The sequence below is a fragment of the Neovison vison genome, chromosome 11 (genome assembly GCF_020171115.1).
Source record: "Neovison vison isolate M4711 chromosome 11, ASM_NN_V1, whole genome shotgun sequence".
In the NCBI taxonomy this organism is placed as follows: Eukaryota; Metazoa; Chordata; class Mammalia; order Carnivora; family Mustelidae; genus Neogale; species Neogale vison.
Genome location: NC_058101.1, coordinates 121,323,696 through 121,338,195, shown reverse-complemented (window position 1 = coordinate 121,338,195; position 14,500 = coordinate 121,323,696). Strand labels below are relative to the sequence as shown.

General features: G+C 37.1%; 1 protein-coding gene across 5 annotated transcripts in view; it reads left to right on the top strand.

Moving 5' to 3' along the window:
• Nucleotides 1–14,500, top strand: part of ARHGAP24 (Rho GTPase activating protein 24) — a 516,663-nt gene that overhangs the window by 380,481 nt on the left and 121,682 nt on the right. The window contains exon 1 of one of the 5 annotated variants that reach the window (XM_044224607.1): nucleotides 13,944–14,050. The exons of the other annotated variants lie outside the window; for them this stretch is intronic. Coding sequence (XP_044080542.1) covers nucleotides 14,044–14,050 — 7 coding nt within the window. The 5' untranslated portion in view covers nucleotides 13,944–14,043. Of the gene's footprint in view, nucleotides 1–13,943; nucleotides 14,051–14,500 lie in introns of those variants that run through there. 5 annotated transcript variants of the gene reach the window in all.

The following is a 14,500-nucleotide window of genomic DNA, read 5'->3' as shown; positions in this document are numbered from 1 at the left end:
AAGCCCAGTATTCTTTGCTGACTTTTCATCACCCTTCTGTCAAAGCGGTCATTGGTGACTGTCTGTGTGTGGGAGTTTATTGTCCCTATTGCCTCACCACTTAGGGGTTAAGTTTTTCAAAACTAAATTCTACTAATTAGTATAGACTTTTCTTATCCCTGAGCTCACCTCTTTAGGAGTGCTGAGACATTGTTTTGTACATTGTAACAGATGTCTGTAGATCTTACATAGTGCTCTGAGCATGTTTAAAATCCATTTATATTATATGATAATATTTAAATATTTAATGAGCTTACTATGTTCCTTTCATTTGAAATTGAATGTGCATAGAGAAAATATTTTTCAGACGTACCCAGGAGGGGAGATCAGGTGTTTATTGTTTCATGAATTCATTTCCAGTTTCCTGATACTGGATAGTACCTACTAAATGGCACAATTGTACTGTTGGTAATGTTGAAATAAGAGGAGAAATTATCAAGTAAATATGAGATTAGACTTGCTATTCCTATTTATTCTTTCCTTCCAACAAAAATATCTTAATTCCTGGTTGAGAGAAAAGGTACTGATTTTCTCATCTGCTCTAGGGTTATGGATTAATCTATTATACAGCCTTAGGTTTTTAACTTCTACAGGTGTTTCTGCTTACTCTCAAGGGGTAGGTGAGTTCCAGCTTTTGAGGAACCTACGGCTTATACCTTCTGAGTGTTTAGGAAAAAGAATACAGAATTATGAATAAGAAATCAACTATCATTTTAGAATGAAAACAAATTCACAACAAATTACAAATTCATATGATAGCTGACAAATGCCTACAAGCATCACAAATCCAGAAATCGAACATGATTGTTACTTATAAAATGTCCAATGCAGCTTCTTTCCTACCTTAATTGAGTACTCTTGATCACCCTTTGAAAACTGTTTTGTAATATCACTTTCTACAGAAAGAATGAAAAGATAATTCAGCCTTTCCTTAAATCATGTATGTATATGAATATATATATATACACATGTATATATGCATATATTCCACTAACCCTAAATTAAATATATCCCCAATACAACTTCCTCTTTTTCAGATACCCAAAACGCTGTCAGCCCCTCCAGCGTTGGCTGACCCAAGGGAAAGTGTGAGAGTTGGTAAATTGGAATGGAAAGAGGGGAATTAATAGATTGTGGCTAAAATATCTTTATTTCAGGAATTGTGAGCACATTGATATAGTCCCTCCAGGACCTTGGAAGCAGCCCATGCAATTTGAAGGGCCTCAAAGCTTAAGCTCCATTTGTTTCATAATTAATTCCCCTTAGCTTAAGGGACAAAGCGGTGATAGCACATTGACCCTTCCTTTCACCAACAAAGATACATTATATTATCCGTGGGGTATACTTTCTTGAAGACTCCTAATTATTGAATAACATTATTGTGCTAAGATAAGGGTAGGAAGAAATTGTTTTCATTAAAAAATCATGACTATAGCCAATATTTTTAAAAGTTTATTTGCTCTTTAAACTAGACATTTAACCGAGGTCTAGTGTGCACCACATATTAAGTCTAAATTGCTAATATACCCACAGGAAGAACTGTGAAAATATTCATGAATTATTTACTCACATATCTCACATACTTCCAACAGGCTAAATGAGTGTTTGTTTGAATCTACTAGGTTATGTTTTGATTATAGGCTGGTGACCTTGAACTTATGAAACTTTTCATGTTTCACAAATACACTTGAATTTCCTAAGTCTTATATTTTATACCAGGGAGACAGACTCAATCAACACACTAATGTAGAAATCCCTGTCAGTCTTACAACACATCTTAAACCAAATAAAACAAATTCATTGGAACTGAACTTCAGTAGTCCCTCCTCTCATCCATGGTTTTCTTTTCCCCAGTTTTAGTCACCCCAGGTTTAGTACGATCTGAAAGCCCATCCTCTTTCTGATGTATGGTCAGAAGGTCAAAAGCAGCCTACCACTACATCACAATGCCCATGTCATTCATCTCACTTCGTCTCATCATGTAGACATTTTATTATTTCACAGTACGGTAAGATATTTTGAGAGAGAGGAGGAGAAACCGCATTCACATAGCTTTTACTACAGTGTATTGTTACAATTGTTCTACCTTACTAATTGTTGTTATCTCTTGTGCCTAATAAGTTCAACTTTATCATAGGTATGTATGTATAGGGAAAAACATAGTCTATATAGGGTTCAGAACTCTCGCATTCAGTCAGCTGGTGGGAGTCTCGGAACATACTGGCAGTGGATGGGGGAGGGGTGGGACCTACTGTATAAAGAAGGGATATATTGTTAGTGGTCAATTTTTCTTCCCTGATGGGGGAGTCACAGTTAGCCATTATATAGCTGACATTCTGGACTTCAAAGAGCCCTGTGGCTGGCTGGCATCGGTATTATGCATGAAAAAGCTGTGGTTTATTATTGTAGCTACCCTTAATAGAGATCCTTCTCTGTGCTGGCTATACGAAGGAGCCCAGAATATGGACTCCCATATCAGAATGTATTGCAAACTCTTGCCACAGTACTTACTAGCTATGTCAATTTGGGGCAAACAAACTAACTTCTGAGTTTCAGATTCCTCTCTGTAAATGAGAATATGGACTTCATTTGAGAGCTGTAATTTAGAATAATGAAGTACCTGACTCTCCTCTGGCCCATTATGACCACCTGATAAATGTTAATTCTCTTTTTTTTTTTTTTAAGATTTTATTTATTTATTTGACAGACAGAGATCACAAGTAAGCAGAGAGGCAGGCAGAGAGAGAGGGGGGAGAAGGCTCCCTGCTGAGCAGAGCGCCTGATGTGGGGCTTGATCCCAGGACCCTGAGACCATGACCTGAGCTGAAAGCAGAGGCTTAAGCTACTGAGGCACAGAGGTGCCCTAATTCTCTTCTTTCTTTTCTTGATTTTTGCCCTGTTTCCTTTCCGAGTGAGCACATGACTTTATTCAGAAGTCACTTTACTCACTCAGCAAATACGTGTAATCATCTACTATGCACCAACTTTGGCCAAGTGCGGGTTTTCAAAGCTGAATAAGATATGATGCCCTGGCAGGAGCTCATATAGGAGTGTAAGCCAGAAAAAACTAACGGGAGTGCAATGTGATACATGTTGCCTCCAGGTGTTTAGAAGGTTCCAAATGAGTGATCCCACTCTTATCTGTGGCATGACCGAGGTCTGCCTTGCTTTTATTTGCAGGCATCCATTTCATGAGACATCATTTCATGCATTTTTATTTTGAGTATATTCATTTTGTGTTTCTGCTACCTGACCAGTTCCTTGAGAGTTCCCCACTTACATTCTCCACACGGAAGCTGATATCTGCTTTGATTCACTCCTTTCCAAACAGGGTAATACAGATTGGGCCAGTGGCCTTCAAATCGTTTTGTACTCTCTCTCAGTTAAAAAAAAGTAAAATAGGTAGACCATGCAGTCCAATGTAACTGTATTTATTTGCTTGTGTTACATATTTTTATTAATGTAATTTATTATAAAACATGCAGAAACTTTTTTTTTAAGATTGGGTGATTAAATAAGGCATTTCTGTTATGTTCTGTATGTATTCCTGAAAAATGCTGTGTCTTGCAAAATTGCTTAATCAAGACATTAATGCTTGAGTTTTCTCACAGAAGTAGGAAGAGATCACTTCAAACCTAAAAAAAGTTTAAAACAGCACAAATGAGAATGATAACAGTCTTCATACAAATATTAGTGCCATTAAATCTCCCTCGTCTTGGCACTTAACATCACTGTCAGTCAGTCCTCTGTGGCCTTGAATCCTGGGTGTGTACTTCTCCTTGAGATTTATGTCTGGAAGCATAGTCTTTTTTTTTTTTTTTTTTTTTTTTTTTTTTAAGATTTATTTAACAGAGAGATAGATCACAAGCAGGCAGAGAGGCAGGCAGAGAGAGAGGGGGAAGCAGGCTCCCCGCTGAGCAGAGAGCCCAACATGGGGCTCGATCCCAGGACCCTGAGACCATGACCCGAGCGGAAGGCAGACGCCTAACCCACTGAGCCACCCAGGTGCCCCCAGGAAGGGTAGTCCTTCTAATAGAGACCATTTTTATCAAAATTAAAAAGTTTGTCCCAGGCATAGGCTTTCTCATTGATGCATTTTTTTTTTAAGTGAGGGAAACATGTCTTCTGCAATTTCTTTTTTTTTCTTTTTTTAAAGATTTTATTTATTTATTTGAGAGAGAGAATGAGAGAGAGCATTAAGAGGGGGGAGGGTCAGAGGGAGAAGCAGACTGATGCAAGATTTGATCCTGGGATTCCAGGATCATGACTGGAGCCAAAGGCAGTCACTTAACCAATGGAGCCACCCAGGTGCCCCTTTTATGCAGTTTCTGCAACTGTTCTTGAAGCTTAACTAATGAAAACTGAATAGTTCTTAAAATTCCTATGTAAACCACTACTAGAGGAAGGTACTTATACTGATTTTCAGCTCCATTCTTAAGGATTTCATACGCTGCCAAGGCTTTCTTTTTTATTGTGAGAAATCTGTCCCTGATTCCTTCAAAACATGAACATTCTGGAGAAAAGTCATGTATGAACCAAAACAACTATTATGTCCTATCGATATCATTCCTCTATAACAATCACATATGAGAGAGTTCATATCAAAGAAACATTTAGTAGAAGAAATTATATTTTTAAAATAATAACTATTTGTGAATAATACAAAAATTACAATTTAAATGAAAGAGATATATTTAATATGTAGCATTGTTTTTCATAATCTTTAACACTTTATGAAAGTGATTATTTTGGTGACCATTATCATGAAGTAAGTTACCTCCCAAAGGCAGAATATACATGCTGTATAATCAACAAATACCCAGGGCAAGGTCTGTCAACCAAAATAGCAGGTGTACCTACATGTCATAAATAATCTTGCAACATTTTCACAGTTTTTTGGCTACTCATCACATTTATTATATTGTTTCATATTATCATTTACCTGATGGAGTTGGCTTGTGCTTTGAATTATCAGCATGATTGTTAATCCTTGGTCTCTCCAAAAGAATCTTTTTAAGCCACCTGTCCATTTCCATGTGAGGATTAGTTTCTTACTATCCATTCTCTAATACATTACATTGAAACATGTACCCATAAGCTACAGTGTATTCAGTAAACTCAGAGCTCAGATACAACTGTAAGATCTCTGTTCTCCACCGCTTTGCCTTGTGAAACTCTACCTCTTCCCTTGAGTCTCCATCTTCATTGAGCAAAACTGACCAGCTGATGTATGCACTGAATGAAAGTGCCAGGGTCAGTGACATTTCAAACATTATTAATATTAGGTCTCTTTTTTTCCTTCAGTAAAAATAATATAAAATCAAGTTGTAGTATTTTCTTCCAGAACCCAATGGATTCTCATGCTCAGCCCCTCTAGCCATCGGTTTTGAATGTGATATAGCCCATACAGCTTCAGTCGTATTTAACCATCCTCTAGGGCCTCCTGTCTGTGCCCTTGTTGTACCATTGCAGAATAAACGTGGTTTATAGGATTTCTTCTGATATTACTTAAGACAATAGCTGTGTGTTTTTTGTTAAAAAATTATTTACGATACTCTTAAAGAATAGCAAGGCAGGTTTTAGTCAAGGAGACTGTCTTGATAGATACAGAGACCACTGCAGTAGGATTTTGCAGTAGGGGAGAGAAGTTGGGCTCAGCTGTGACTATAACAATGAAGAGTGGAGCCAAGGAAGGTGCGGGGGTGGGGAAGATCGGTGGATAGAAAATTAGTTAAGAGGAAACATCAAGAGTAAAGGGGAATTTGGGCTACACCAACCTAATAGGATTCTTGGTGAAGGCAGATGAGGTGATCAGACATCACCTGGGGAATGGAGAAGAATGGGGAACCCCATCAGTTATCAAAGGTGGGAGATTCTGGCTAAACTTTCTAAGCAGGATTCTTGCTAAATTGGACAATGCAGATATGAACACAGAAGCTCAAAAGTGTAAGACCCAGTTGTAAAGAGAGTCCAGAGGAGCCTGTCTAAAGTTTGTTTGAAGAGGGATTCTTTGTGGGTTTGCAGTTAGTCTTATTCTGTCGTTCTCCACTGGACCTTTCCTTTCTTCTATAAAAAAATAGCAGACTAAGGTGACCTGTTTTTGAGGTTGGTGTACTTTGTCAACTACTATATTATTATTAGATTCTGTTTTTCTGTAAATCCTCAGCTACAGATGCTATTTCTCTGTTCCAATTATTTCTGTCTCTCTATAATTCTCCATCATCTATCCTTTTGTTTTTTTCATGACTATGTTACAAAATATGGAGCTTATTAAAAAATGTTTGAAATATCTGTAGCCTGTTAGCCTGAGCTTGATTTTTATTGGTGTTTTGTATGTTTCTAGATGGTAGATATAGGGTGGTAGAGGAAAAGTAAAAATGAGTAATGAGTATAGGTATTCATTCTGAAAAAAATTTAAGAACATAATGGTACATTTCATCCTATCTAAAATATAATGAAATGGAATAGAGGCAAACTATGCAAAACATTTATGTTAGGTAATTTGTATTAGATATTCTGTAAGTTGCTTAAGAAAACATATTAAACGTCCCCAGACAATATGGAGTTTAAAGCATTTATGTTTGCTGATGAAAGATTGGCCCATGATTGTGAGAACAACATAATATATAGGAAATACAGTCTTAGGAATTGATAATTACTTAATTAACATTAACTTAATACATACCTCAGAATTCTGTTTTATAAAGAGTTTATTTATTTGTTGTAGAGAGAGAGAATGCAGGCGGCGAGGGTAGGGGCAGAGGAAGAAGGAGAAACTCTTAAGCAGATTCTGTGCTGAGTGCAGAGCCTGATGTGGGACTCAATCTCCAGAGCCAAAACCAAGAGTTGGATGCTCAGCTGACTGAGTCACACGTGCACCCCTACATACCTCAGAATTTTAAACTCTTTGATGTTAAAATGGTTAAGAAATAGCCTGATATTTTGTGGCCAATTAAAATCTAATATGGGATACTTTCATAATGAAAGAGAAAATGTCATCTTATTATCTAGCTGAATTATTCTGTATCTAACAGGCCTGTTACTTCAAGTGATTGCAAAAACTCAGAAAAGTTTTATCCCTTTTAATTTCAAGTGTGCATATATACAGACAGATATGTATGTGTGTGTGTGTGTCTTTGATTTTGTGAAAATTTCTTAAAAGACCAAATTACATCTTTTTGAGTTAAGAGTGAGCATAGTATGCCATAGAGTGGGGTGAATACTCTCTGGTAAAGAGTTCAGGAAGGCTGTGTGCAGTTACTTCCAAAAAAGGAGCCACAACAATTGTACAGCCCACATTCATGGATTCTATAGAATAGATAGTCAATTTGTCAAAGGTATAATTAATATCAGTCGTTATTAGTACCATCATCTCTTAAAACTGAAGAGAAAATTTCTGCATTAAGATCCCTATTAATAAATAATAAATTGGGCATGCCTAGGTGCTTCAGTCAGTTGAGTGTCTAGCTCTTGATTTGGGCTCAGGTCATAGTTTCATAAGTTCTGGGATCAAGCCCTGCCTCAGGCTCTGCTCTCAGCAGGGAGTCTGGTTGAGGATTCTCTCCTCTGTCCCTTCCCCGATCCATACATGTGTGTGCTCGCGCACTCTCTCTAAGATAAATGAATAATCTTTAAAAAATAAAAATAAACAAATGGTAATTAGTGTTCATAAAGAGATGAAAGTCAAGCCAGACTCATGTTTTCAGCTAGTTTTGAAGTGGTATGAAGCTCTATTTGCATGAAGAGGAGTCTATATTGCTGCTTTTTATTTATTTTTTTTCTCTAAGGATTTTATTTATTTATTTGACAGACAGAGATCACAAGTAGGTAGAGAGGCAGGCAGAGAGAGAGAGGAGGAAGCAGGCTCCCTGCCTAGCAGAGCCCTATGCGGGGCTCAGTCCCAGGACCCTGAGATCACGACCTGAGCCGAAGGCAGAGGCTTTAACCCACTGAGCTACCCAGGCACCCCTGATGCTTTTTAATCTTATCTTCGAATAAAATGTGCAAGCCTTGTCATTTCTGATCTTGCACAATCCATTTGTTTCATCAGAAAAGTCCAAAGTTTTTGTTATTATAGAACGTCTTACTCTTCTTGATACTCCTCCAGTTATATACCTTAAGAGGTTAATAAAAAAGCAATTTTTAAGTTTTTTTTCCCTTATCTCCAATATAACATTGCCATTTTCTGTATGACCTTGAGTTTTTCTCCTTTGGCCAAGCTTTATGATATAAGATGTCACCTTTGTGAAAGCATTGAAGAAACTGTAAGAACGTGGAAAGAAAAATTGACATAGCGCTCAATCTCCACTGAGCAATTCAACCAAATACAGTACCAAACATTTCAGTGCTTGTTGAAATATTACAAAGGATGTCTGCTGGGGAAAGCATTGGAATTTTATCTTGCAAAAAAGAAACATTAAAAAATAGACCACTTTTATATATTTTATAGGAACATACTGCCTAGTAACGGGGGAGGTATTTTATTAAGCTTCTTTTGCATGAAGTTTAACATCATGATCTTGTTCTATGCATTTTCTCCAAGGCAATAAATTAGTAAAATTGTATTCCATGTGCATTTCAGTTTTATGATGTTAATTCTGAAGATTACTCTTTGTGATTTTTTTTTTGCCTTAAATGTAACGAGATACAATTTATTCCTGACCAACGCATTACCTACCTTTGTGTGTTACTCTACAGATCAAAGTAGGAAAATTGTTATCTAGTTTTATCTAGGAAATTTAAAGATAGACTGCCAATGCAGTAATTATTTTGGTTTGCTTTTATTTTCTTGAAATTCTTAGTGTCATTTCAGAGATTAAACTATGTCTTCCTTCTTGTGAAACTATGAACCATCAAAAATTTAAAAAATATATTTTTCAAATATAAATATTAATTGCATTACAACAGCAATTGAAAAAATAACACAGAATAGTATTCATGCAAAGGATAGTAACCAAAATAGCAAAAGAACATAATAAAATTAAATGATTTGTTGAGGCAGCAGATTGTACATATTTCATTTACTTTATAATTGTTAACCTACCATGCTGTTTATTCATTTAAATAAAAAGCAGTAGAGGAAAAACAGACTGTCCAGGAATTTTTACATAATTTATGTAATCTCTGGGGTAAGTTTTCTTTCATCTCCTTAAGTCTACGTTGTTTCACAGATACTAATTTCAAAGAATTGTCAAATTGGTCAGATCTAACCGTGCTAATCAGTGATGCTTGTGCCTTCAAATCACCAAGTACATATTTCCTACCTAGGAAAACAAAACCATAGTTCTCAGTGTCCTGGGTACCCTGGGCTTTTCTGCTGCTCTGGATACCAGGTCTCCCACAGAAGCTCTACTGTTAGGTTTGTGATGTAGATGATACAATAGCAAGCAACACTCTACTACAGCCCTCATTTGGCAGGCAGGAAGATCCTTATATAGACACTGTATTTTGAGTTGGTGTCAAAGCTTTATTTTAACTTTCACTATACGTACCAACTCCTGGTAGCTTCTTTTCCTTTTTCTGTTTTATTTTTTCTCTACATGTCAGTATATATATATATATATATATATATATATATATATATACTGAGATATATATATGTGTGTATATATATATATATACATATCACATATATATACGTAACGCATTGGTCAGGAATAAATTGTATCTTGTTATATTTAAGGCAAAAAAAAATCACAAAGAGTAATCTTCAGAATTAACATCATAAAACTGATGTATATATATACAGAGAGACTGATGCGGAGCTCGATCCCAGGACCCTGAGACCATGACCTGAGCTGAAGGCAGAGGCTTTAACCCACTGAGCCACCCAGGCACCCCCAGAATAGTACATTTTTTACTGAGGATGAACTACCTTGACAAGATACTTTCTTTTTTTTTTTTACTTCAATTTTTATGATGGAAATGTAGTTGACATACAATGTTTTATTAGTTTCAGGTATACAATGTAGTGATTTAATTCTACACATTACTCAATGCTCATCATGATAGATGTAAACACCTCTGTCGCCATGCAACGTTATTAAAATATCATTTTAATAAAAATGATTTAAAATATCATTAATTATATTCTCTGTACTTTAAATCCTTTTTACCTATTTTGCCCATCCCCCCCACCTACCTCCCCAAGATAGTTTATTTTTCATCATCTGTGCTCATGCATAGTACATTCTGTTAAATTGAAATCTCCCCTATTTACCCAATTTGCTGAACATTTTGATTCTGTGAAAATCAGACTTGGATGATGAGAAATGTCAGCACACAACCCATAGATGTGGTAGTCTTCTACAACAGTGACCACCTCTCTCCAAAATACACAGTAATGTCAGTCATGAGTGGGGAGTTAAGTCTTCATTCTGCTAAACATACTCAGCAATCATGAATACTTTGGTGATTTTGAGCCTTAGAAAACATCAAAAATTATAAAGCTGGATTAAAAAAAAAGGCTGCAAATTTTAAGAACCTATAATAAATTGTTGCAAAATTTAGTGCTTGCTTCTTTCCCCTTAAATGTAATTCAGGATGGTTAATTCTGGCAGTTTTAGTTTAATTCAAAGGAAGTATACAATTATTTTTATGTAAAGATTTGAAGCCTTTCCAAATATCTTTCATCTTCTGAGTAGTAGTTAAGTGATAATCTAAATAATATGTATATGATAATTTAGTTTGCCAATTTTCTTTTTTTTTTTAAAGATTTTATTTTATTTTTTATTTATTTGAGAGAGAGAGACAGTGAGAGAGAGAATGAGCGAGGAGAAGGTCAGAGAGCGAAGCAGACTCCCCATGGAGCTGGGAGCCTGATGTGGGACTCGATCCCGGGACTCCAGGATCACGCCCTGAGCCGGAGGCAGTCGTCCAACCAACTGCGCCACCCAGGCGTCCCAGTTTGCCAATTTTCTAAGGACATATAAAAGTTAGATAAAACTTGGGCCGCCTGGGTGGCTCAGTGGGTTAAGCCGCTGCTTTCGGCTCAGGTCATGATCTCAGGGTCCTGGGATCGAGTCCCGCATCGGGCTCTCTGCTCAGCAGGGAGCCTGCTTCCCTCTCTCTCTCTCTCTGCCTGCCTCTCCATCTACTTGTGATTTCTCTCTGTCAAATAAATAAATAAAATCTTTAAAAAAAAAAAAAGTTAGATAAAACTTGAAAATGGTGATTCTCACTCCACACTTACTAATTAGGTCTAAATTCTTCTGGAAGATTTCCTTGGATCTTGAAGTCCCACTGGATGGTGGGGGGAGGGGCGCGTCTGGGTGGCTCAGTCATTGCATCCGTCTTCTGCTCAGGTTATGATCCGATCAAACCCCTTATCAGGCATCCTGCTCAGCAGGAAGCCTTCTTCTCCCTCTCCTACTCCCCCTGCCTTGTGCTCCTTCTCTCACTGTCTCTCTCTGTCAAAAAAGTAAATAAAAATCTTAAAAGAGAGAGAGAGAGAGATGAGTTTGAACTAAGTTGAAATGGAACTACAAAAGAAGGAAAATTAACCGGGTGCCTGGGTGGCTCAGTGGGTTAAGCCTCTGCCTTCGGCTCAGGTCATGATCTCAGGGTCCTGAGATTGAGCCCCACATCGGTCTCCTGCTTGGCAGGGAACCTGCTTCCCCCTCTCTCTCTGCCTGCCTCTCTGCCTACTTGTGATCTCTGTCAAATTAATTAATTAATTAAAAAAAGAAGGAAAATTAATGACTCAAAACCAAGGTCCTAGGTTGATAAAAATAAAATGTAAGGCTTCATATGAAGTTATAATCATAGAAAATCTGAAGAATTAAATAAGGATTGAAAGAGGAGTTAACAAAATGTATCATGTTTTAAATGTGTTTGATGAAGATGTAGGCATACATTCTCAGAATTACTGCATTATACTATTTGGTCATTAATAAATTTTTTCATTCACTTAGTGAGTCCATCAGAGTGTGATGTCTAGCTGGCCGTGGGATCCAGGAAGCATTTTACAAAGAGTTTCCAAGACAATACAGAGAGTTCCTAATAGATAGCTAGAATGTAGCGACAGAGAATGTAGAGGGACAATGCCAGTGTCAAATGACATAGAATCATCAGATGATTATCCAAATCCAGCAACTGATATGAGGTCCTGGAGTAAAACTAGAGTCTCCAATGAGAGTTAGTCAGGAACAAAGCAAGATTTACCCAGAACAGACTGGAGCCCAGCATGTTATGCAAGACATAGTTCAGGACGGCGTAGCTGGTGATCTCCACACTGGAGCTGTCATCTGGTAGAGGGAGAAAGACCTTGCTGGACAGACCCTAATTGGTGAGGAAAGACATTGAGGATATTTAAACACTCTGCCTTGTGTTTAAATGGTCTGGGTCAAGCAAATCAGCAGGAATTGTTCTAGGAAACAAAGAGATTTAAGGATGAAGCAATGAATGGGACTGCCACATGTCCTTTCCTAAGCTTGTCATTGAATTTGAGGGCTTGGAGAACTCTGCCTACAAAACAGTTTGGTAGGTCTCATTGGAAGTTTGCAAGAAGAGAAACTTCAGGACGGAGAAGTGTCCCATATGGCCGGAAGGGTTTATGAACAGGGTTTGAAGAGATGGACAGAATTTTGATAAGTTTTGTGTTTTCAACTTCGGCTGAATATTGTAATCCACTGGACCATCTGGATTGCTTATAAAATATGTTAGAGTAGGTTTCCTTTCCTTTTTTTGGTGATTCTAATACGCAACTAAGGTTGAAATGACACTGTGATAGAAGAGAGTTTCAACTAGTGGGAATGCGGTGAGCAAAGACCCAAAAACAAAGAACAGAGCTTATTCATGGGCCAGTGCCATCTAGTTTTGCTGGTGCAGAATCTAGGGTACGCTTGCTGAGGTGTTATATTGGGGAAGGAAAACAATACATTATTATACAAACAAAGAGGTCCAATGTCAAAGCCTTGAGAAACTAGCTAAACTAGGAGAAATGAGGAAACCTAGACAGTATGAGGTCTGTGAGGCAAGAATGGTGAGAGTTTAGAGCAATAATATCTCCACACAGTGAAAAACCCAAACACAAAAATAGACAGACATCAGGAAAATGTAACACAAGTTCGGAAGCCATCCAATCCTTATTTTTTCCTGCATTTTGTTCTTATATGCTTATTAATAATACTAAAACTGCTTATTCTAGTGTTATTCCATGTTGATCTCTAGTTTTCACATGCTTAATGAAAAATACTGTACTTAGTGAAAATACAGTATTTAGTGAAAATACTGTATTTAGTGAAAAATACTGTACTCAATCTCTTTATTTACAAAGTAGAGATTAAAACAACAAAAATCTTTGCTCACTCAAACTCCTGTGGTTGTTTTGAGGCCAAGTATGTGAAAGCTTTGTTTATAGAATCTGTTCCCTCAAAAAATAAGAAATGGTTAAATCTTGAGTGAGAACATGTAGGTTAGGTCATAACTGATAATAACAGAAAACTTGAGTATTCGTTTTATTAACACTGTCAGCTTCCCCAATCATTACTTAGTGAATTGGCAATTCTGATTTATTTTCTATAGCCTCCTCCTCAAAGGTGTTTTGCTCAAACTTTCTCAAACAAATCTCTTAGAAGATTCCAATCCATTCCAACAAAAAGATGCTGGAAAGTTAATGAGGGGAAAAAAAATTGTGCCTATTTTGACTTTAAAGACACTGGGACTGTAAGCCACTTCAAAGCCTGTCTTTTAATCTTCTCATTGTTGAGCCCTTTGTTGTGAGGGGACAAGGGGGTGTGATTTTTATCCCTGTAATCAGTTTCTGTCAAGACAAGCTTTCTAAACATTTGTTAAGGGGGAGTTACAGAAGTATTATGTGTGGTCACTAGTCTCTCACCCTTAGCTGATAAAAGGAGATGAGTGTCAAGTCAGCAAACCCCCAGTCTGACTTCGCTTTCCTCTGGGGGTCCAGAGACTAACCCGCTCCGCAAACACACCTATCATGAAGGAAGATTGAATTTGAAATTGTCAAGTTGCGCAGTGTTTTACTTTCTTCTAGAAGATATGGAAGGTAAAATCATTGTGTTTTTTTTCCTCATTAGAAATATTTGGAAGCTTTGATAAAGAAATCTTGGGGATGGAGTTGGGAGTTTTGAGTTTGGATAGAGATTGTTGGAGCAACCACACTCGTTATTTTGGAGTCTTGTTATTTCAGTCTACTCCTGGCTGCTTTCACAAATAAATTGTGTGGATACATGTAATCTCTAGAATGAGCTACTTTCTACGCAGCTGAATCTGGTGAAAATGGGTTTGAAAATTGTAAAATTACATGGGTACTTTATGTCTGTCAAGAAACACAAAGAAACCCCAAGACTGGCCTGAAATTACCATGTAGAAGCAAACAAGGAAAAAAGTGAGGCTGGGGGGGTACTTTTCTTATTTAAGGCAAATTGCCTTTCTTTAGCATTTGGATTTATTCATTATTAGCCAACACATTTTAGGAAGACATTTTAGAATTTGG